The sequence below is a fragment of the Crinia signifera genome, chromosome 2 (genome assembly GCF_055691185.1).
Source record: "Crinia signifera chromosome 2, ASM5569118v1, whole genome shotgun sequence".
Lineage (NCBI taxonomy): Eukaryota > Metazoa > Chordata > Amphibia > Anura > Myobatrachidae > Crinia > Crinia signifera.
Window position 1 is genome coordinate 224,508,689 of NC_139218.1, and position 24,538 is coordinate 224,533,226.

At 42.4% G+C, this 24,538-nt stretch overlaps 1 protein-coding gene across 2 annotated transcripts in view; it reads left to right on the plus strand.

The window, feature by feature from the left end:
- AP2B1 (adaptor related protein complex 2 subunit beta 1) overlaps positions 1-18,389 on the plus strand; it is a 153,310-nt gene extending 134,921 nt beyond the window's left edge. For both annotated transcript variants that reach the window (XM_083173893.1, XM_083173894.1), the window contains 4 exons: positions 613-697; positions 2,118-2,204; positions 10,862-11,016; positions 17,528-18,389. In XM_083173893.1, the coding sequence (XP_083030019.1) occupies positions 613-697; positions 2,118-2,204; positions 10,862-11,016; positions 17,528-17,602 (402 nt within the window). In that variant the 3' untranslated portion in view covers positions 17,603-18,389. The remainder of the gene's footprint in view (positions 1-612; positions 698-2,117; positions 2,205-10,861; positions 11,017-17,527) is intronic.
- Positions 18,390-24,538: the final 6,149 nt, after the last annotated feature.

Below are 24,538 nucleotides of genomic sequence, written 5' to 3' on the forward strand. Positions count from 1 at the left end.
AAATTATATTTTTATGTGTTTCTATGTCGTGTGACAGCAGTGTACATCCCTTCCGCCCACAGAATTGCTGGCTCCCAGACATGTCCTTCCAGCATAGATCCATACAATGGTTTTGCAAACATGACTGTCAATAAGTGTATGGATTTGTTATAATTCATAGTGACAGTTGTTATAACCTTTTTAAGGATTACATGACAACACAAGGTCCCAGAATAACTCTTCAGATTATAAAACCTGGTCTTGAGGCATGATATAATGAGAATTTACATAGTCTTTGTAATCATTTCCCTTTGTATTATGCCTTTGAATAGAATAAATGAAATTTAAATACTTTGATGTTTCCTATTATTTTTTGGGTAAATGCTTCTAATCCTCTTCAGTCAGCAACAAAAGCACATTCATTTATTTATAGTACAGTATATAAATACAAATGTCATTTCTGTTGGCCTAATTGAGAGAATGACTTCGGAAAAGCCAAACAGAGCCACTGTAGAGATGAAGGGTTAAGGGATGTTGTGAACTCTAGTTCAGCTGCGGGATATACGACACACCAGGGTCTTGATGCTAGTAAATCAATTGTGTTCATTCTTGGTTCTCCCTCTTGTCCAATAGGTTGCTGTGAAAAACAACATTGATGTTTTCTACTTTAGCTGCCTCATCCCTCTACACGTACTGTTTGTGGAAGATGGCAAAATGGGTAAGAGACCATCCTCTTGCATGCACTACGCAGGATCTTTATACTGCATAGTTATATGCCAATTTGAAATGGTTGGATTTAAGTCTAATGAGTGACCACACTGCACTTCCACCGGGTGGGGGGATTTTAATACTAAAACTGTAATGTATCTTTTGTGATGTAGGATGAATAACTTCCAGCTCCATGTACTTGTGCTTTTCTTGTTGATCTGACCCTAGACCAGGCATGTCCACACTATGGACCTCCAGCTGTGGAACTACACATCCCAGCATACCTTGCAATAGTTATAACATTCCCTAATAGCAAAACTGTGGCAAGGCATGATGGGACTTGCAGTTTCACAGCTGGAGGGCCATAGTTTAGGCATTGTTTTAAAATTAACCCTTTTATTAGTATAGTTGAAATGCTATACAATATATATAGCTAGTCTGCAAAATATATACATCTAGAGAATGTGAGGAAAGTGAGAGAGGTGAATAATGAAGCAACATTTTCAATGCATCTATTAAAATCAAATTAATATAATTTTTTTTACATTAGATGTTCCAATAACATTTATCAAAAATAATTTATCTCCAGCAATACTGCTGCCCCTGCCATACACAGATACACACCACTTGCAGTCCCTGCTTCCTACTCACCCCACCCTGTAGTCCCTGATCCATATACTACCCCTCTAGTCCATGCCCCCTAGCACCCCACTCTCACCTGTGCTCACACACACACACCTGCCCTGCGGTCCCTGCTCAATACTTTGCCCCTGCAGTCCCTGCTCCCAACACACATATATACAAACCATTTGCAGTCCCTACAACCTACACACACCCCACCCTGTGATCCCTTCTCCATAGACACTCCTGTTGTCCATGCTCCCTACCCTCCCCTGTGGTCCCTGCTTCCCACCCACACACATGCACTGCGGTCCCTGCTTAATACTTTCCCCCTGTGGTCCCTGTTTCCTACACACTTCCTCAATTTATTGATTCCTACACACAGCCTCTCTGCAGTACCTACACAAACTCCCCACGTTCCCTGCTTTCTGCACACTCCCCCAGGTCCTTGCTCCATACTCCCTACACACAGTCCAACCCCCTCCCCCCTTCAACACACACACACACAGCAAAACTCTGCACTGGATCAGAGGTTAACTACCTGCACCACTCTAAGCTGGCATACCGATCTAAAAGAAAGCTGCAGTTACACCCACCGTGGGCCCCCTTTCTGTCGGTGCCCGGGACTTCAGTCACAATAGTCATTGTTCCCCATATATGCAAAGAAACACGCCTTGCAGGTCCTAATAATATAGCTTATATTTCCTATCATGCACCATAAACTTCAAAAAAAATTACAGTTTTTCCACATAAATTGCCGGACATGTCTGGCATACAGTGAATCATTTTTGGCACATTATATTTTATAGAGCGCCAAGTCTTCCTGGCCACATGGAAAGATATACCCAACGAGAATGAGCTGCAATTCCAGATCAAAGAGTGCCACCTGAATGCAGGTAAGTCGTTGCACATATGTGCAGTTCATACAATAAGTCATAGTTAATAATTGTAATAATTAAAATAGTACTCTTTGTCCAGTATATCGCAATATAATTATGAATTTTAAAACTTGCAGAGATCAGTTTCATTGTGTGACATAGGGTCTCCTCCTGCTTCATAATGACAAATATATATGGTGGGGGTGGGACTTGACTAAACACCAAGTCCCCCTCCACTCTCCTCTATATTTGTATATATGAAGTACACTTGAAGGTTGAGAGTCCTGCATGGTACCCATCTGTCCTTTGGTTGCCACCGAATTAGTGCTGTGAAGCAGCCCAATTACACAAAAAAGGTGCAAGATGGTTATTTAAATTCCGTAATAATGGCCACTATTGAATTTCCGCAATGTGTTTATATTATGGGTTTTAGAGATTTGAGTATCGGTATTCTTAGTGCTTCATGTCTGTGCCTGCATTTTATTTTTCCAGCTTCAGGATCAATCACGCCAGACTTCAGTAGTGTTTTTAATGTCACAACTTAAAATGAGCTCTTAAAGCAATACTCTGGGTCTGCTGAAATAGAACTTTAGTTGGAGAATGTTTTTGCCGAGCACTTTGGATTCCCTGCGAGGGAACTCTAAATGCATAGTGAAAGGCCAGTGTATCTTGCACTTTGAAGGTATAATACAATATTCCATACAGTGTTAATTGGGCATATGCTAGATCAGTGAAGGCGAACCTTGACACTCCAGTTGTCGTTGAATTACACATCCGAGCATGCCCTGCATCAGTTTTAGCATGGCCAAATAGTAAAACTGTAGCAGGGCATGCTGGGATGTGTAGTTCAACAACAGCTGGTGTCAAGGTTAGCCATCACTGTGCTAGATGCTGACACATACAGTATGCTGATTGAGCCAATTCTTGCATGGGTGTGCAAAAGGAGGAATAGCCGATAAATGGCTTCAAATGCTTGTATCGGGAAATCAATCCACTCAAACAGGGGGACACGATCAGGTTCCTGGCAGAATACCAATATCAACATCCTGATGGCCCGTATTGACCTTAGTGTTATGCTGCATGGAGAGAGAGGGTAGAGAGGTGGGGGTTAAGCTGCCAGAGGCATACCCTCCAACATGACCCATCCCATAAGGTACAAAATGCACTACTTCTGGACTTCTTCCTTAATTTAGGCTTGCCTTCACCTTTGCTGGAACACATCATCACTGAACTAGTTCAACACAGGTGACTGCAATTATCACTTAAGAGGGAAGTCCGATATCTTCCCGTGCAAAGTCTGCACTGATCAGAGGGATTAGAACATTTTCCATTATTGTGTACCAAGCTTTACACTTGTATTATACGTCCACAATTTTGATGGATAGATGGAAGGAATGTAAAGTTAAACAAAAATTATTCAGTCAGTCGGTTAAGGCTTTGGAATATTTTTGACATTTTAAGAATGAACACCTTTATGACATTAAAGTAGAATCCCACCTAAAAATAATTATCTACTACAATATGATAAAGTTATACTTGGTGCTGGGTTGTCACCCATGCCCAGGAATTCCTCTCCAAGGCTCCAGCAGTTCATCCCTATGCTTCTCTCTCTACTACTGAGCCTTACCTGATATAAGCAGACCGTATTACTGGTTCCCCATGAAAATTCATACCAGTGGGAATGATGTCTTTGACAAAGCTGGGGGGTTCTCACTATACAGTATGTACTGAAATATGTCAAGTGGCACAGAACTGAAGATGGGGGAAACTATACAGAAATGCATTTAGTTGTTTGTCCAGTCAGATTTATCAATGTTTCAGATCTTTATACTTAAATGTGCTGGTCTTATTTAAGAAGATAAGCAAAATCTGCTAAACTGGCCACATCATGTTCACGTGCAAATATAATCTATACATGTCTTTGGCACCAGTTATTTTGGTAGGTTTTTAAAAGCAACGTAAAACAAAAAACCTAGAAAGACAAAAGGGGAGATTTATCAAAGTGGAGAGGGTTAAAGTATTGACAAATCCGTTCCTAACTCATTTTACAGGCTGTGTTTAAAAAAAATGACAGGAGCTGATTGTTTAGTTGGTACTTTATCTCTTTCCGCTATCACTCTCCAAGCTCTTAAAAATGTCCACCATGTTTCAAAACTCTTGAACAAGATAAATGACCAGAACCAGTATTGTTGTCTCGCTCATCTATGGGAACACCATGTACTTTGGAATACTATACATTCACTGTTCATGGTTGTCCCCAGGACTTAACTTCAACGTTGTTAGAACAAGTGCTGCTTCACTTAAGAAGATGCTAGTGCAAAAAAAAATTTATGTACTGAACACAGAATGCAACAAATGAATAAAGTATATATTGAAGCTTCCTCCCCCTATTTTTTGTATGGATCTGAAAATTATAAATAAAAATTGAATAAAAAAAAAAAAAAGATGCTAGTACAGATGTAGCCCCGCTCATCAGAGCTCCACCATGTTGCAGCTGCGACATGTGTGATGAAAGGCAGCCACCAGCCGCCTCGCTCTTTCACCTAATTCACACCCGTTGCTCATAAAAAAGTATAAGGCAGCAACAATAAGCGTGGCTATATCTGTATAATAAAGGACTGACTGTGTTTTATTTATATTCTTGTTTTACATTTTTTGGTGTGGTAAAATACAAACACACCACACTCACATACAAAAAAAAAAGATTATGTGGAAACACAAATAGGCAATATACAGAACAAGATAACAATTAGCAATCACTCTGTCTTTTTTATACTTCCATACATCTTTCTTCTCTACTTACACTCCTCACAACTTCTACAAAATGAAAGCAGCCAGCTGTCTTTCGATTATGTCAACTGAATGTTGTTTCTGTAAAATAGAATAACTTCTAAAACTCAGAGGTTTTATTAGTAACTGTCGCCATACAGAACAAGACACAGCGGATTGTCACTTTTAAAAAGATGGGGATCAACGGCAGATTATAGTTAAGAATCAAAAATGACCTTAAGAAAATGCCAACTATTTACTATGAAACTTGACCCCATAAACACAGCTTAGTGAATTTAGCCCAGAGTAGGCATAGACATTGGAAGACTTTTATTTAATGGTTGCCAGGCATCTAATGCAGCAATGCAATGGCTACTAGACATGGCCTTGATGGTTATAATGTGCAGAAGCAGTCAATGCTTTGCACAGTAGATGAGCTGCAGATGCCACTTCCAGTGTCCACCACTGCATCAAAGCTGCCAGCCATTGAAAAGCTGCACCCAAGGGCTGAGAACCATGGAATAACAATACTTCAATGGGAAAATGTAATTCTGATGTTCATCACTAACTCTGAGCCTGTAAGCCATTTGAAACTGTGTGCCAATGAATGCAAATCGTTTGTAATGCACTGTAAAGGTCAACATACATTACAGTGATTTCGGTACTTCTTTACTTTCACGGCGCCACTAGATTAGGACAGATAGGATATCGCGGTCATCGCGGGCATTGAATGCACTAAAAAATCGGGTGCGACGCGATGCCCGCGATTTCCCATAGGGACCAATGTTAAATTTCTTAATTGACACGATTTTTCTGTTCAATGCCTCAATTGACACGATTTTTCCATAGGAATCAATGTTAAATGGCCCACAGAGGCCAAATAGACACCCTGAAGTGTGAAATGGCCCCCACAATTGTTAACGCCACCCCACGATCAACGTGAACCCGAAGCGTGGCGAGCGCAGCGGTACGCGTCCTACGACCTTTTCATACCCCCACTATCCACGTCGGCGTGGAGTTGAGAATAGAATAGTGTGGCGAGCCACCGAGCCCGAAGCGTGGCGAGCGCAGCGAGCCCCGCGCGGGGACGAGGATACCTGTGAAGTCCGCGAAGGGACGCGTTTACCTGTGAAGGTATCCGCGTCCCCTCGCGGGGCACGCTGCGCTCGCCACGCTTCGGGCTCGGTGGCTCGCTGCGCTCGCCACACTATTCTATTCTCAACTCCACGCCGACGTGGATAGTGGGGGTATGAAAAGGTCGGAGGATGCGTACCGCCGCCCTTCGCGGGCTCGCTGCGCTCGCCACGCTTCGTGTTCACGTTGATCGTGGGGTGGCGTTAACAATTGTGGGGGCCATTTCACACTTCAGGGTGGCTATTTGGCCTCTGTGGGCCATTTAACATTGTTTCCTATGGAAAAATCGTGTCAATTGAGGCATTGAACAGTAAAATCGGGTCAATTGAGAAATTTAACATTGGGCCCTATGGGAAATCGCGGGCATCGCGTCGCACCCGATTTTTAGTGCATTCAATGGCCGCGATGCCCGCGATTTCTAGTGGCGCCGTGAAAGTACAGAAGTACCGTGATTTCTCCCCTAGGAGAAGTCGCGCGCAACACCCCCTTGATTCGCGCAGGACCTTCCTGGGCAGCAGGATAGGATGCGGTCCTTTGCATGCGATATATATTGCATGTGATCCCAGCCAAACCTTCCGGGCTTGGAAGCAATCTGCAGATTGCTTTTCCGGCCGCAGCGACTTGGATGTCCTGGTGCACACACACTGGGCGGGCATTGCATTGGATCTCCTGTCATTCACCTGCAATTTGGGCTCTTTTCCTCCGATCGCTGCAATCGCTGGAAAAGAGCCTAAATTGCAGGTGAATTGCATAAGTTCCAAAGAGCTTGAGTCATGAATGCAGTTTTGCCAGTACTCTCTGGTAGTGTTTGTGTAATTACAATAAATTCATTCTGACCATTGTTTGGGATGAGAAAGCGGTTTGTATTGTTTCCTGGCAGGGGTGTGGATTGAAAGGTCTACTGTGACTAGGTAGTCAATAGGTCAACACCGTCAATAGGTAAATATGCGCTAGGACGACACAGACAAAGGACAGGCGTTCAATAGGTCAACACAGACAAAAGACATTGTCAAAAGGTCGACATGTGCGAAAGGTCAACATGGAAAAGGTTGACACATGGAAAGATTGACATGAGTGTTGAGAGTTTTTCAGAGTGTTTTCAATGTTGACACCTGTCGACATGGACCCCAATTAGTGCCGTGCGTGGCTCGCTTCATTTTCCATTCTTGGGCCTGGTGCCTCGTTCCACTGACGCTTCCCTCGGTACAATGTACCATTCCCAATTGTAGTCCATGTGGACGAAAAGTAAAAAAAACCTGTGATAAAAACTAAACTTTTTCATGTGTCAACCATTGTCATGTCGACATTTTACATGTATCAACCTTTTGATGTCGAACTATCGATTGTCTACTTCAACTAGTTTCCTCCTGCCAGTGCTTGGGACTTTAAATTGACAAAGGTGTGTGTGTGTGTGTGTGTGTGTGTGTGTGTGTGTGTGTGTGTGTGTGTGTGTGTGTGTGTGTGTGTGTGTGTGTGTGTATTTTTCTGTTGCCCGAACAGTCTACAAAAACCATCCTTTTTTTCTATTTTTTATTTTTTTTGCAGCCATACCAAAGTTTCATTGATGGCTTGTATTGCTTGCACTGTTATGCAGCGATCACAAAAAAAAAAATACCTGTAAATATATCTATTAATCTTCTTTCATCCTCACAGGTACTGTGTGTGCACTCGTTTCATCTGCACCTATTTGTCCTCTTCCCATGCAAAAAAAAACACATTAAGAATAGGGAGCATGAGCGCATCACAGCTGATTACAGTTCAGCAGTTCCCTCTGTGTATGTCTGATTCTGTGTGTGTGTGTGTGTGTGTATGAGAGAGAGCAAGATGCCTGCTAAAAATAGCACTGGTCATGTGACAGAAGGAAGGATTATTAACCCATGGGTTCCTAGGGAATTCTTTGCAATATTGTAAGAACCCTGAGGATTTTTAAGCAAGAACAAAGGCATACACAGCAGTGCAGTGTTTGAATGATAACCACTCCATATCCTTACAATCACAATATAGGACCAATTTCCATTACTAGTAAGCCTGTGATTCAGTAGCATCTGCTATCTGGCAGCAGGGGTGCCTGGTAGCATCTCCTTGGTAATGACACCGTGTCTCTTAGAGTCTGGATGTGTGCTAGTATGTGTTGACACATTTATATTATGAATACATGAATAAACCAGCCTAGGACACACTGTGATTTTTTGCTTTGCACCTTCCTGATAGCAGATCAATGGCAATGGTAAATGTTATACAGTACAAATAGCTTTTGTGGTGATATGAAATCATTACACTGGCTTATTTTACATGTAAAGGTGATAAAATACAAACTGAAACAGCTAGAACTGTAGTGAATAAACTAGTTACCAGGCATAAACAGATTTATCTTAAGGTGCCCTACATTACTGTAAGGTATTGTATGCCTCCCTCGCATGTGATATCTTGCCAACTGGCCACCAGGGAGCTGCCAGGCTCCTGAGCCCGATATATTGTATGTGGTCCTTTTGCATGTGATAGATCATATTCAATCCCAGCAAGAGCTGCGGGATCCAACAAATCTTATGTGCAGCCCTTGCGCTCTCCAGATCTGAAGCGCACGGGACCGCGGATCGTAATTGGAGATTAGGCACATACAATTTGTAAACTTTTCAACCGATTTCTCGGCCCGATGTGTGGGCACCTTTGGACACTGTACTGTAAAGGTGCATACATAAAGTGGGAATTTGACTATGTGATTTCCCTTGAACTCCTTGAATCCCAGAACCTCAGATTTGGACTATTATTTTTTTTTTTTTTCGATTTTGACTATGCTAGGACACTGGATTGTACATGATAAAGTCAACATTGACCTGCCTGCACAGTCTATTTTTTTATTGCAATGCTGATCCTTCACGCAATGCAAGCTGTAAAGACACTTGTGCTAAGTTTTCTTCTGATTTTGACTGTATAGTCAAAATCGATAGCTCATATTGCACTGTGTATATGCATGTTTTAGATTTATGACGTCCGTTCAGTTGGTTACCTATGGGCTTGAGTACTGTAAGTGTGGTTTTATGCTTCAGTTATGGTACCTCCAGTGATGAGTCTAGAGAGAAAGCAGGCTGTGACATTGAATCGACTCCTAAGATTTAAATAAAGCCATCTTAACAAAGCTGTGTCCTTGTCCAGAGCTGTAATTAGGTTTAGGTGGTTAGATCTCATATTTGCATGTGATTGACTCAATCTTCATTTTCATTGTTTTTTGCTTATAATCATATACTAAAATATTTGTACGGAAATTATTTTGCTTTTATTTTTATTTTCCAGAATTTTAGTTGTAATACGGCCTACACACATGCCGATATTAAGGCATTTTCTAAGCGATTTTGCTTAGTTTGGCAAAGTCGCTTAGAAAATGCCCTCACATCGGTGTATGTGTGGGGGCTATATCGACAGCAATGCGCGTCTTTGTCGCTGGCTGAGATTGATGAACAGTGTCCATCAATCTCGGCATCGGCAGGGTTCTCCCACCGGAGAAAACTTGCGCTGTCTGCTCGCTTAGCACACAGAGCTGACAGCTCGCTCTGTGTGCTATGCGATAGCGGCGCAGCACAGCCCGACCTAGCATCGCTATGTGTGTAGGGCCCTTAAGAGTGAGTGCTTTCCATATTGCTTACTTTGGCCAAGGTACCATGCATACTATTACTTAAAACTCTTTTATAATGACAATGTATTACAAATCAGTAATGTTTGAAGGCATCACCATTGCCTTGTGCATGAAAGCACTATTTTATGACCTTATGAGTCACATTAATATACTTTGTAAATTATTCCTGTCCGATAAATAAACGTACATGTACTTAAAAAGTCCACAAATGAAAGTCTAATGTGAGTATATAGGCACCTTTTCTGAGTGGGGAGAGGCAGTCAATCTTCCAGTTGTAATCCCAGTTAGCATTTTTATATTTTTATTTATATGTATGTTTTATATTGCTGGATGACTATTTTGTTAACCTCCATTCATTGGGTGTGTGCTACTCTGATTTGGTGCAGCTGTCCTGGTTAGCCATTGGAGTACTACTTGGGTGAGTGTGAGTGTGAGTGGAAGAGCCAATAAGATTCTGCAAGCTCTGAGCTTGCGGCTTTTCATTAGTCTTGGGTGGTCACACTTCTTTTTACTGTGAAAGCAGGTACTGTAGTTCTGTACAAAAGCACATTGAAGCCCTGGGGAGATCAGATTCTGTGTGTGTGATTCTGTGGCGACATTATGTGGAATAAATTGCTTATTTTAACATTTTTACAGGGGGTGCAACTTTAAGATATTAAGGGCCGTATGTATCAAGCTTCAAAGATGATAACATGGACAGTGAAAAAAAAAACAGCCAATCAGCTCCTACCTGTCATTTTTCTAACCAAGCCTGTGACATGGTAGTTGGGATCTGATTGGCTGGCTGTTTATCACTATCCATTTTATTACTTTTGAAGCTTGATACATCTGCCCTAATAAATATTGTACAACTGTGGGTTTTTTTTTTACTTCACATTTATTTTGCATAACACCTTTTATTTTAGGAAATAATACTGTTCAGTCCATTATACTAAAGAATGAGTGAGTACAGTTTAACCAAGCAATAAGTTAATCTATTTGTGTAATCTATTTATGTTTACTGTCCTAATAAAGTAAAGACTGATCTTTTGTTATTTATTACGTGTAGACATAACTTTTTCAGCTGCCTCTGATGAATGGATGCAAATGTGTATTGCAGCACATTTCCATTCCAGTACTGACTCCACATATCTCTTTTTAGACTCTGTTTCCAGCAAGCTACAGAATAACAATGTTTACACTATTGCCAAGAGGAATGTGGAAGGGCAGGATATGCTGTACCAGTCCCTCAAACTTACCAATGGCATCTGGATCTTGGCAGAGCTGAGGATCCAGCCTGGGAACCCGAATTACACAGTGAGTGTATAAATTGTTTTGTTATTCCATTAAATCTAAAACTATGATCAGATATAAAAGAAAGCATATAGGCAAAGGTGCCACATACATGCAGCCATTTCAATGGCCAGTTGTACTATATAGGTCCACATGATAATTATGACCCCAGTTTAGAAACCTACGTGCATGTATGGGGGGGTATTCAATTAGTTGGGAAATCTGCACTTTTTTGCCGATTTTTGGTACAATTCAAATTCAACCTATTCAATTAAAGTGACAATATTTCTACTGAAAACGTGGATCTGTAAATTACTTGCTGATACACATGTGTTAGTCAAATCTAGGGCCATTTTTGACAACTGTTCGCTGATGCTGTTTCAAATTTATAACAAAGATGTAATTGCATTGGCGGAGAGGGAAAATCGCCAGCAATTGAATAGTATATATTGTATCTATTGTTCTTCAAAAGATTTCTGAAGATTTGGTGTTTGTGTGTGTGTTGGGGTAAAAACGTATGTCAACCATTTTCACGGTCAACCTTCCCAATGTTGACCTAATGCTTGCCGACCTTTTGACCCTGTCGACCTTAGGCATGTCAAACTTTTTCAGTCCTGTCAACCTTCAGTTGTCGACCCAATGTATGTCGACTTTTTTTTTTCTTTTCTAATTCAATAATTTTTATTGAGTTTTTACATTACAAACAACAAAACCCCAAACACAAAACATAGGTGGCAGGAAGATTCATACTGGAATTCATATGGGACAAAACCAAATATTAAGACATGTACAATATGGTTGCAATTATGAGAGGAGAACATGTACAGCATGAAACAGAAGAACGAGAATTACTTTAGCACAATATTGAATACTCATGTACCCGAGGGCACCAGTCGGGCAAAATTATATGAAAACAGTACAGAATGTATATTGAGATATTATTTATAATAAAAGGCAAAAAAAACATTCTCCTATACAGTATGTAGTATACAAATTGTGTACCAGTAGGAGCTACAGTAGTCAAGACAAGTCTGTCCTACAGATGATATACTTAGCCACCAAGAGAGAAAAGAACATAATCCCCAAAACAACCCTGCCTCATAACGTCCCACCCTGTATAACATGGATCTTCAAACTGCGGCCCTCCAGATGTTGTGAAACTACAAATCCCAGCATGCCTTGCCACAGTTTTAACACTCCCTTATAGCAAAACTTTGGCAAGGCATGCTGGGATTTGTAGTTTCACAACATCTGGTTACACAGTTTGCTGTATAACCTACCCCCAACCTAGGTATACTTGGATATCTTAACCATCTAATCCTATCCCACTAAGACTATACTAACTAACCCTATTAGTTACACTCACCTAACCAATGAACTGTGTAGGAGGCGATAGACTTATGGTCCTTAACTAAAACTACCTAGAAAACCCACAGTAGCAACAGGGTATGACCACCTCTGTTTTAGCTAAACTATACCAAAAAGCAAATCTATCCCGATCCCCCACCCGCACCCCCATCTGAAGGATAACTGAATTATGGACCGGATGGGGCAATAGACTTGTGGTAACGGGATATAACCTACGCAGTGTTACAGTAAAGTAAGTTGACCATGTCAGTTTCATCTACACCCAGCTTCCCAAAGACTATACAGGAACCACTCTAACAGACTGGCACAACACACTATGGGCCTTATTCTAGTTCACTCTTAGAGGCAAATTCCTTCTTAGATGGACAAAACTATGTCCACTTAAGGGGGGCAGATGTAACATGTACAGAGAGATTTAGCTTTGGGTGAGTTATTTTGTTTCTGTGCAGGGAAAATACTGACTGCTTTATGTTTTTTTTTGTTTTTTTTTCAAATATTTTTATTGAACCTCACACAATAGAATAAAGTAACAACACATCCAAATCTGGATGACGGCATTACAATGTCAATATTGAGGATCAAACATTTTTTAACATTTTTTTAGAAAACAATTCACTATAGTAATATTGGACTGCGTCTTTCACAATTACATATAAGACAGTTTTACTCTGGATATGCTGTCAAGAGTAATTGAGAGCTATAACTAAGTTGAGTTCTCTTATTACTAAATTGACTGCTTTATGTTTACACTGCAATATAGATCTCACTTTTAAGAAAACCCCACCCAAATCTAATTCTTTTTGCACATGTTACATCTGCCCCACCTGCAGTGCACATGGTTTTGTCCAGCTAAGAAGGAATTTGCCTCTAAGAGTGAACTAGAATAAGGCCCTATATCCTTTAGCTGGAGCCAGACAGGCTCTTCCATCATCATCAGGGTGATATATAGAGAGTATTATAACCCTAGAGCAGTGGTCTCCAACCTTTTTTGGGTCGGGAGCTACTCGCGACAAAATAAACCGCCCGAAGAGCTACTAAAGTAAAAAATGTTAAAAAATCTGCATAATATAAAAAAAACACACTGCAATGCCCCAGACATAATATGGCACACACTGCAATGTCCAATATGTCACAAACATACCTCCCAACACTGTAGATAGAGGAGAAGAGACATCTGCGCGTGCCGAAGGCACGCGCCAAAAATTAGAGGGTTCAGCTACTACCGTGGAACTCCTGCGAGGCTACATCCCCCATTTTTTCCGCTATGGGGGCATGGTCAGCTCTCTAAGAGCTGTAGCCACATGGGGTGCGGCCATGGAAAATGGGGGTGTGATACACATATGCCCTCAACAGTGCAGTCCGTGATACCCATTATAAATATGCCCCGCACCGTGATGCTCCATTATACATATGCCACACACACAATGCCCATTATACATATGCCCAACAACGTGATACTCCGTTATACAAATGCCCCACACCGTGATGCTCCATTATACATATGCCACACACCGTGATGCTCCATTATACATATGCCCCACACCGTGATGCTCCATTATACATATGCCCCACCGTGATGCTCCATTATACATATGCCACACACCGTGATGCTCCATTATACATATGCCACACACCGTGATGCTCCATTATACATATGCCACACCGTGATGCTCCATTAATCATATGCCCCACACCGTGATGCTCCATTATACATATGCCACACCGTGATGCTCCATTATACATATGCCACACCGTGATGCTCATTACACATATGCCCCACACCGTGATGCTCCATTATACATATGCCCCACCGTGATGCTCCATTATACATATGCCACACACCGTGATGCTCATTACACATATGCCCCACACCGTGATGCTCCATTATACATATGCCCCACCGTGATGCTCCATTATACATATGCCACACACCGTGATGCTCCATTATACATATGCCACACCGTGATGCTCCATTATACATATGCCACACCGTGATGCTCCATTATACATATGCCACACCGTGATGCTCCATTAATCATATGCCCCACACCGTGATGCTCCATTATACATATGCCACACCGTGATGCTCCATTAATCATATGCCACACCGTGATGCCCATTATACATATGCCCCACCGTGATGCTCCATTATACATATGCCCCACCGTGATGCTCCATTATACATATGCCACACCGTGATGCTCCATTATACATATGCCCCACTGTGATGCTCCATTAATCATATGCCCCACCGTGATGCTCCATTAATCATATGCCCCACACCGTGATGCTCCATTATACATATGCCCCACCATGATGCTCCATTATACATATGCCACACCGTGATGCTCATTACACATATGCCACACAAATGATGCCCATTACACATATGCCCCACACCTTGATGCTCATTAATTAATAATCATCAAGGTATCTGGGGCATATGCCACACACATGATGCCCATTATACAAATGACCCACAGCGTGAAGCTCATTATTAATGAGCATCAAGTGTGTGGCATCATGTGTGTGGCATATGCCCCACACACCTTGATGATTATTAATTAATGAGTATCAAGGTGTGGGGCATATGTTAAATGGGCATTATTTGTGTGGCATATGTTTAATGACTCATTAAACATATGTCATACACATGATGCCCATTAAGCAGTAAACAGTTGCGCACACACAGTTTAAAAAAAAAAAATTACCTAACAGAGTTAAGCAGAGGCTGTGGGGGCGTCGATAAGTGCGGCATGTTGGGGACGTCAGGAGAGGAAGCGCTACGCGGCAGGAGGTCACTGCCGCCGCCAGGTCCAGAAATGCGGCATTAACTTACTTCCTGACCTCCTGCCGCCAAGCAAGGACCCGCTGCGCGGCAGGAGGTCACTGCCGCCGCCGCCAGGTACAGAGACGCGGCATTAACTCACTTCCTGACCTCCTGCCGCCAAGCAAGGACTCGCTGCGCGGCAGGAGGTCATTGAGCTACTCTAAAACACCCGGCGAGCTACCCGTCGCTCGCGAGCGACGGGTTGGCGAACGCTGCCCTAGAGCCTCGGCATATACAGCAAAAAATATTCAGGCAGAGTCCGGTAGTCCAGTAAAAATGAGCCTATAATAAGCCAGAGCGATGAACACATGAGTGTGGAGCAAAAGTCCTGTCCGGCCCACTTCCCTTACAGGACCATAAGGATAGCGGTCCCTCCATCATATATCCAGAACTATGCACAGAGGAGCCGGAAACTCTGGGGCCAAAGTTCCAGGAAGCTCTCAGCCAAACAGGGGTGCATATACTGGTATAGGTAGTAGACATAGAAGCATTTTCATAGCTTCAATATTGTTATCAGAGCCGTAGAACCGACCTTTATAGAGCCCTCAATATTGGGAGCCAGATCTTTAACCAAGAAACCCATGTACAGCAGAGTGGATCCGGACAGGTCAGTGTTGGAGACGGCACAGGAATCACAGATGCAGGATTTGAAGGATCAATATGTACTTTTTCAAGTGCAGCAAGAGTCCTCTGCGTGTAGCCAGTAATCGCCTTGAGTATTAAGTATAAGGGGTCCGACATCCTCGGCAAAGTGCATCCGGTCCACACTCCAGATATTTAGCAGGGGCAGGACAGTGGTACAACAGCCAGAAATGCTGGGCTGCGCAGAATATCTGGGTTACCTGAAATATGAAGCCTTAGATGTATTTATTGGCTAGGCAGCCTAGAGTGCACCCAGAAGACAGGAATGAGAACAGCATCCATGCCTAGAACAGAGTCTGCCTCAGGATTCGGTCACAGATTTCACCAGCCGGTAAATTTGGTCCTCCTACCGAGGACCCCCAAATTCACACTGTATGAGCAGATGGGGATACTGCACACTTGCAGATCAGATCTGCACACTTGCAATTTTCAGCCAGAAACCACCAGGGAAACTGGAGATAGAGCAGGATATTTGCAGGAGCTCTGGCAGCAAGCTACCTACACCATGCTGTGTCAAGCCACGCCCCCAATGTATGTCGACCTTAATTTGGTCAACCCAGTAACCCATATCCCAAATTCTTAACATAATATTATATGCAGTTTCTTAGGGACCATGAAAAAAGCGTTGAGTTGTATCAAGATTCGGTCAGAATGTTGACATGGACTTAAGGGCAACAAGAAAAATGTTGACTTTTGCTGTATCTGTTGCCACACTCGGTCAGTTGAACTTTACAGCCAGGTCTAGTTGTTTTGCATTTTTTCAGTGGTAATTTTACAGCGGTGATGTTATAAGCAACTTATCCCTTTTCACTAAATAACACTAGACAATGCCTGTTTTGATTGTTTGCAAAATAGACTTTCGCTACAATTTATTTTATCTTGGAATTGTCTGTGGAAATGGCAGAAATTAGTTAATGAAAAAATATCCTAAAAATATCAAATTATTATTTTTAAAATATCGAATGGTTCTATTCAAAGGGAATTTCTTGTAAGGATATATTTTTGCCTTCTTGGTGGGGTTTGCTACGGGATCGCATTGCTTAGGATGCTGATGGTCAGAAGACTGATACAGGCATCCTGAGGCTTAGAATCCCAACACCTGATGGGCATTATTATAACCCTCTCCAAACTATGACCCTCCTTTCCTACAACCTAAAGCTGGGTACACACTACATGATGTGTTTACTCAGCGATTTTGGCGCTGGGGGACCAGCACAGTGCTTGCTTCTGCAAGTGAATACACACTTGCTGACGGAGGGAAGAGCAGTGGGCCCTGCGGCATGGCCCTCGTTAAAAATGCGTTCCTTCGTCTGCACAGGCAAGATGACAAGTGGGAGCTCACATGTATACCAATATTTAGCACACACGCTAAGCAATATTTGAAGCAATGTTGCTCAAAATGGGGGAAATGAGTGATATTGTTTAAAATATTGATTAGTGTGTATGGAGCTTTACCCTAGCCTTCCCCATGTGCCTAACCCTCCCCAGGATACTTTCATTCGAGATGCAAGGTACATCCCTCTGGGTGTATATTATAGATCTAAAACTGCTTGAGTTGTGTCTACTTGTTAAATATCTCTTAACCTTTGGTTCCTACACAAGCGACAATTAATAAATTGATGCAGTACTGACCAGAGAGGAGCATTTGTGTGCAGGATACATTAGTAATCTGTTTTTTTGTATTGTCTCCTGCAGCTTTCCCTGAAGTGCCGTGCTCCTGAGGTGTGTAATTATGTATACCAGGTGTATGACTCCATCTTGAAGCCCTAATTGCACAGTCTGATGGCTGACCTCATATAGATGTATGCGAACGACTTCTCATGTAATATGTCCACTTTACCCTCATATTCTTACAATGTATTGGACCATGCATTTCAACATTTGAAAGTTCTGATGTCAAAGCCTCTAGCAGTAAAGGAACTAATAGGAATTTGGAGAAAGCACTTTTTAAAATCTGTCCAGTCTGATACTATTTGACAGAGACGTTGGCTGCACAGATTAAACATTTGTTGAATTACATGAGCGTGCACATGTGTGTGTAGACCAATAGTTCAGTTATATTCATGACATGAAATAGATTTTCTTTAGTAATATGATGTGCTTGCTGTCTAGCGTGACTAAATATTTATTCAATGTGTAGCCATTCTTTGCCAACGTAAATGCCATACTAAAGTAGAAGAGTAGTGGTAGACTGTGCGAGTAGAGAGGTGTATGTACTGGTGCTCTGTGTGCTAACTGTGCACAGCACCAAAGTGTTTTATATCCAGGACATATTTTATGTTAGCCCACTTCACTTCTCCTTAACACCTTTTCTATGTGCCCATGGTTTATCATTGGTAAATATAAATCTGTATGTTACTTGGTGCCACTCCCATTATTCTTGTGATGTACCACTGTATACGTCACCTTTGTACCCGCATATACATTCCATCCCAGTGGTCCACGCATTGCAGCCTAGAGGAGCATGTGGCTTGTTTATCGTAAAACCAGTTCCCTATGTTGCGAACACATCTCAAAATATGAACAGAACAACAAATTAAAATGTATTTCAGAAAAACCTTTTGTACTGTGTTTTATTGTGTAAGTTGCATAGTTATTTGGGTCTCGTGGACACGTGTTTTTTTTCACCTATCCTCTTATTCTGGAAAGCCCCATAGAAAGTTTATGTTCTGGATCTTTTCTAAAGTAAATTCCACCTCAGTGTATGAGATGAGCTGGTGACTTCACTATTGGGAAATTTGATTTCTTAACCCTTTGAGTGCCAGTGTTGCTTGTAAGCAATCCTCAAAATAGCCCCAAAAATGCAAGGATCGCTCAGTGACTGTTCTTTTACTATAAGTAAATACAAATACAGTTATGTCACTTGATTGAAGTTTAGTTAAATATTGGACCCAAAAAGGAACAGCTGCTGTGGGTGGTGCAGGCATTTTAGACAGATATTTTGAGGACCTCTAACAGCAACGTTGGCCCTCCAAAGGGTTAATAAATGGCAATTTTCACACCTATTTTGACAAATTGTCTTGGCAATCAAAGGGTTAAATATAAGTTTTATTAAATTTGTTAAAATTTGGGAATGTATTATATGGAGCTTTTTCCCATGAAAAAGGCTATTCTCCATGTGTGGCTGGTAACCAGATAGTTATTAGAAAAAAAAAATACATATGTGACACTGGCTATCAATATAACACTGACACTATTTGTGGTGAAACACTAATCCTATATTGCCAGGATGGCAAGCAATGTTTTCACACACATCCCATTTTCCTATGGTGATAGCAAGATCTGATTTTGTAAGTGACAAATTCAAGTCTTCCCCATGAGTTTGACCCTTTCCACCTCCCTTAAGTAAATGTTAGAGACCATACTCTGTTTTAACTTGTTTGTAAAACTTGTATAGACACGATTGGAACCTATTGTAAAGGTGCGTACACACAGGGGCGATTTTGTGCAAAATCGCGGGAAATATGGTCGCTGAGTGACCATATTGCCCGCAATGGGAGTGTGCACCGGCGATATATCGCCGGGTGCGCGCTCCCGTTTTTGCCCCTGTGGTGATCGCTGGTCGCAGGAACATGCTCCTGCGACCAGCTGATTACCACTGCCGGGCTCCCCCCGGCAGTTTCTTTTTCATCAGCGACCATCTCTGGTCGCTGATGTAAAGTAGAAACTGAGCAATATATTGCTCAGCCATATATTGCTCAGCCATATATGGCTGAGCAATATATCTCCCCGTGTGTACACAGCATAAGGGGGGTATTCAATTAGTGACAATTTTTTTTTGCCTTTTTGTTTTTATATCAAGTTTGGATTCACCATATACAAGTGCTGATTTTCTTTCCTAGGCGAAAAAAAATGTAACCAGCAAAAAAACATGTGGATCAGCAAATTAGCCGCAGAGCAAAATTGCTTTTGTTTTTTTAATAATTTTTCACCCATGCCTTTTCAGCCCAAAAAATGCCTGCCTTTAGATACAAAAGGGATATCGATAGTCCGTTTCTTTACCTAGCTGAAAAAAAACAAGACTAATTGAACACCCACCTAAGACACATGTAGAGGTGGTTAGCAGTCCAACTTATAAGTGCAAAAAAAAGTGCTTTTTAGTACTAGGATTCACTAGTGCTCAGGGCACTTTCTCCACTGCACCTTCAACCTGCCCTTTTTGCCAGAGGCGTAACTAATAATTGTGCACCCCCCTGCCGAAAATGCAGGGGGGCGCCCCCCCCCTAAAAAAAAGAAAGAAAACAAGCAGCGGGGAGCCGTGGCGCGTGCGGGGGGGGGATTGAGGGGAGAGCGCGTGTGTGTATGTGTGTGTTTGTGTGCGTGTGTATTTTACCTTGGGCCGCATCCGTCCGCGCCGGGTCCCGGCTCTCCCGGCTACTGCTGCTAACGAAAGTGACACTTGGAATATGGCTGCCCCCATACAGCAGACGAAAAACTGTCTGCGGTATGGGGGCAGCCATTTTCCAAGTGTCACTTTTTGTATCAGTGAGAGCAGCGCTGCGGCAATAGCCGGGAGAGCTGGGACCCGGACAGTGCACACAGGCAGCCAGACAGTGACTGTCGTCCCACAGCCCCCCCGGCGCCCACATACCCTCAGCGCCTCCCCGCCACGGCGGGGGTTGCGGGGCGATAGTTACTCCTCTGCTTTTTGCACAAACCAAACTGCACTTTATTCCGGACCAGTTTTTTCAACTGCTATATTCCATGACTCTTTGTATACAGCAAACCCAGCAGTGTCATGCAAGGTATGCATATACCACAAGGACTGCCTACAACAATGCTGTTCTGAGTACCTGGATCCACTGGGTACTTATCCGGGACTTGACCAAACATATGCAGCTACACTGATAAGGAGACCCATATTATCATCTTGTCTCCACTCTGATAATTATACATGCTGGTGCAGTGAACTGTTCTTCCATTATCTTATGGAGCTAATCCATTATCAAAAATTCAAGTTTCAAATAGAATCCATTCTTCACCGATTTTATAAATTTGATTTTAATATTATAATAATGTTATATTTTATTTTGATAATTCTCATTAATGATGCAATTATATTTGTGTAATTAATAAATGTATATTTTTTATCGGTGGTAGTGTACATCTTTCAGTTTAACCCAAGCACTGTATATATCTTTGTTTCTTTATTCGTAAAACAAGAACCACAAGGTTTCCATGTGGTATTTATAAGACCGAAAAGAAAAAAAAACACTTGCTTTAGGTTCTCTTTCATTTAAAAAAAATACTTTTTGGAGGTTTGATTTTAATAGGTTTCATTTTTTTCACCTGAGTGAGTGTTTATTTTTATTTTTTTTTACATGCAAAGGGTTCTTTGGTACTTATGTATTATCTGGGCTCCCATGTTAAATGAACCCCATTTTTTCATACCCCTACTATCCAACTACGCATGGAGTTGATTTTATATAGTGTGGCGAGCGCAGCGAGCCACCGTGCCCGAAGCGTGGCGAGCGCAGCGCGCCCCGCAAGGGGACGCGGTCTCATAAGAAAAATGGGAGCCCAGATATTACATAAGTACCGGTTCTTTAAAAAGGTGTAATTTGTGTGGGGGCACCAAAAAAATCATTGGTGTTGGAATGTGGTGAGCTCTCCTTCATTTGAGAGAGAAGTATTTTCTTTCAAATTATTTTCACCTGTATTTTATTTATTTATTAACAGTTTCTTATACAGCGCAGCAAGTTCCACTGAGCTTTATAAATGGAAATAGGGATAAAGAAAACTGTATAGTTACAGACAGTCAAAATGGTAGGAGGGCCCTGCTCGCAAGCTTCCAATCTATAGGGAAATAGGCATTGATACACAAGAATAGGTGTTACCTATTGCATAATAGTTGACCAGATTGCATTGGTTCTAAATGATGCAGTGACCCAGCAATGTTGGCCAGGGAAAGCCTGAAGGTTTGGAGACTAGAGAAGAATCTTATTGTGCATGGGAGGGCATTCCACAGAGTTTGTGCAGCTCAAAGAAAATTCTGCAGTTGTTAATGGGAGCAGAAAATGCATGTGGATATGAGAGACGTAGATCTTGTGAAGAGCGAAGAGGACAAGTTAGGAGGTTATTTGAGATAAGTGAAGAGATGGACAATGATGTAATTTAGTTGATGGCCTTGTGTGTAAGTAAAAGTATTTTATATTGAATACGGTAGTATCCAATTAGCTGTTTTAATTTACCCAGGCTAATTGACTAACCTGGATTCTCACAGATCAAAATGTGTTTTTCACAAAAAATTTGCAGTAAATGTCATCTGTGATCACTAGACTACCCTGTACTGCAGATAATCTTAAATGGGGGAAGGAACTATGGGCTCATTTACCATAGGATTGCATATACAATGCGAACCGGGGTGGGAACTATCATCCAGGATAGCATTGCAATATGAGATCCTATTGGTGGGATGTATGTTCCTGCAATCTGCTCTACTGGGGGGTTTTGCCGGCGTTCAGGAAATGGAGACGGTCTCCACCATGTCCAGGGCATTGTGTGGCCAACAACTGCTTCTTTAGCTCTGTTTCCTTGGCCTCACACTGCCACTGCGACTTCAAGTCTGAGTAAGGTCAGACTTAAGCTGCAGTCGCAGAACATTACCACTAATGGTGATGTTCCTCTAGAACTGCAATCTCATCACAGTTTTAGCCATTGCAAATGCAGATAGGAGGGTAGTATGCACCTTCTCCTGAATTTGTATTGTTAACGATCACATATGCTAAACTACTGCATGCAGCTTAGCATATACGATTGGTACTGAATCAAGCCTAATGTGTATATGATCACCAATGGCACCCAAACAAATTACATTTTTTTTTTTTTTTGGTAGTATTCCATATTAGAACGTCATTTTTGTGTACTATATTATTCCTACACAGTGTATGGGTTTTATACAAGTTGATGAAAACTAGTAAAACAAATAATGCATTATAGTTTTGAAGTAAAAAGTTAATACAAGAAAACTGTGTAGAATCCTTTTTGCCATGTACAGATGTAGCCGGCCTTAGTGTTGCTGGTGAAGCGCCAGCAGCAGCACGCCGCTCCATCTGACTGAGACGCGTGTGCCTCCGCCGCGCACGCGCGTCTCAGTATCCGGTCGGCGAGGCGGACGCAATACTGTCCGCCTCCCGCTCGAGGGGGCTGGGGGGACCTGAGGGCACTGCGGGGGGTGCGGTCGCCCGGTGCCCAGTGTGTTCACCGGGCGACCGAGGGCAGCACCGTCGGAAGGGGGCATACAGATGGCGCGGGGCAGGGGATGGTGGCTGGCGTCGCCATCCCCTGCAAAGATGAATCCCGCTATAATGGTATTTCTTTATCATCCATATGGGATACTGGGGTTTCCATACGATGGGGAATAGAGGGTCCTCCGCAGGAGACAGGCACATAAGATCTTCAACAGGTTGTACTGGCTCCTCCCTTCTACGTCCCCACCTACAAGCCAGTTTAGAAAAATGTGCCCTCAGGAGAGGATGCACACTTTTTCTTCATTTTTTTCTTTATTATTTTGGGTTTGCTGTTTGGGACTAAACAACATTCCTGCTTTGTGGGAGCCAGGGTTAGGGTCAGTCACCAGCCTCTTCAGGTGCAGACCTGTTCCCTTTTGCAGGACCACCACCCTGAGGGGGTGTTGTAACCGCAGGCATTGCGCTACAGTGAGCACGCCACACACTGCTGGTATAAGTCTGAAGACATCTGTGGTGAGTTTAATCCAGGGACCCTGTTAAGTAGCCCTAGACTGGCCTTGCAGGGCGTGGTATGCGGATCTTCTGTTAATGATGGTCGAAGATCCTTGGCCTCTACCACTAAGAAAAGATCTACTTCTGGTTCACTCGCAAAAGGCAAATTCACTCTGAGGGACAAAACCATATGCACTGCAGAGGTAAACCATATGCACTGCCGCCTATGGCACCATGGGATCTGGATGTGGTATTGAATTTTCTGCAGTCCTCATGGTTTGAACCCCTGTTGATGATAGATGTGAAGTACCTTATGTGGAAGATGGAAATGCTACTGGCCCTAGGCTTGGCTAGACAGGTATTGGATTTAGGAGTTTTGTCATGTAAGAGTCTGTACCTCATCTTTCATGAAGATAGAGTGGAGCTCAGAATGCAAGAGCAGTTCCACAAGCATTTTAGATAAGGGATTTTGGAATGTTTTTCATGGTCCCCCGATGTACACGGTGTTCCACGGTGGCCTTTAGGATCCTCTTCAGCTGCATCTCCGGTCCCAGGGGTGCATTGCACGAGTAGGCCGGTGACGCATTACCGCAATGCAACCCTGGGACCGGAGATGCCACTGAAGATGATCCTGGAGGCCGTCGTGGACATCGGGGGATGAGGGAAGTATGAAAAAAGAGGCAGGGGGGGGAACCCAACCTGTATGGCTATGAATAGATGAAAATGTAGCTGATTGGTGGCATTGAAACTGGAGAGCACTACTGCAATAATCCATATTGGCTCCTTCTTCAAGGAGGCATCAATTCATAACCAAGATGTATTTATTTATTTAGTTTCTTATATAGCGCAGCAGATTCCATTGGGCTTAACAATTGTAGACAGTGATAGAACAAACTTGGTAACAACAGACAGACATAAAGGTAGAAGGACCCTGTTGCAAGCTTACAATCTATCAAGATCGCTGCAACCTTTCTTCTGCACATGAAATCACTGTAAGAGTACCACAGTGGAAGTCATACTTGAG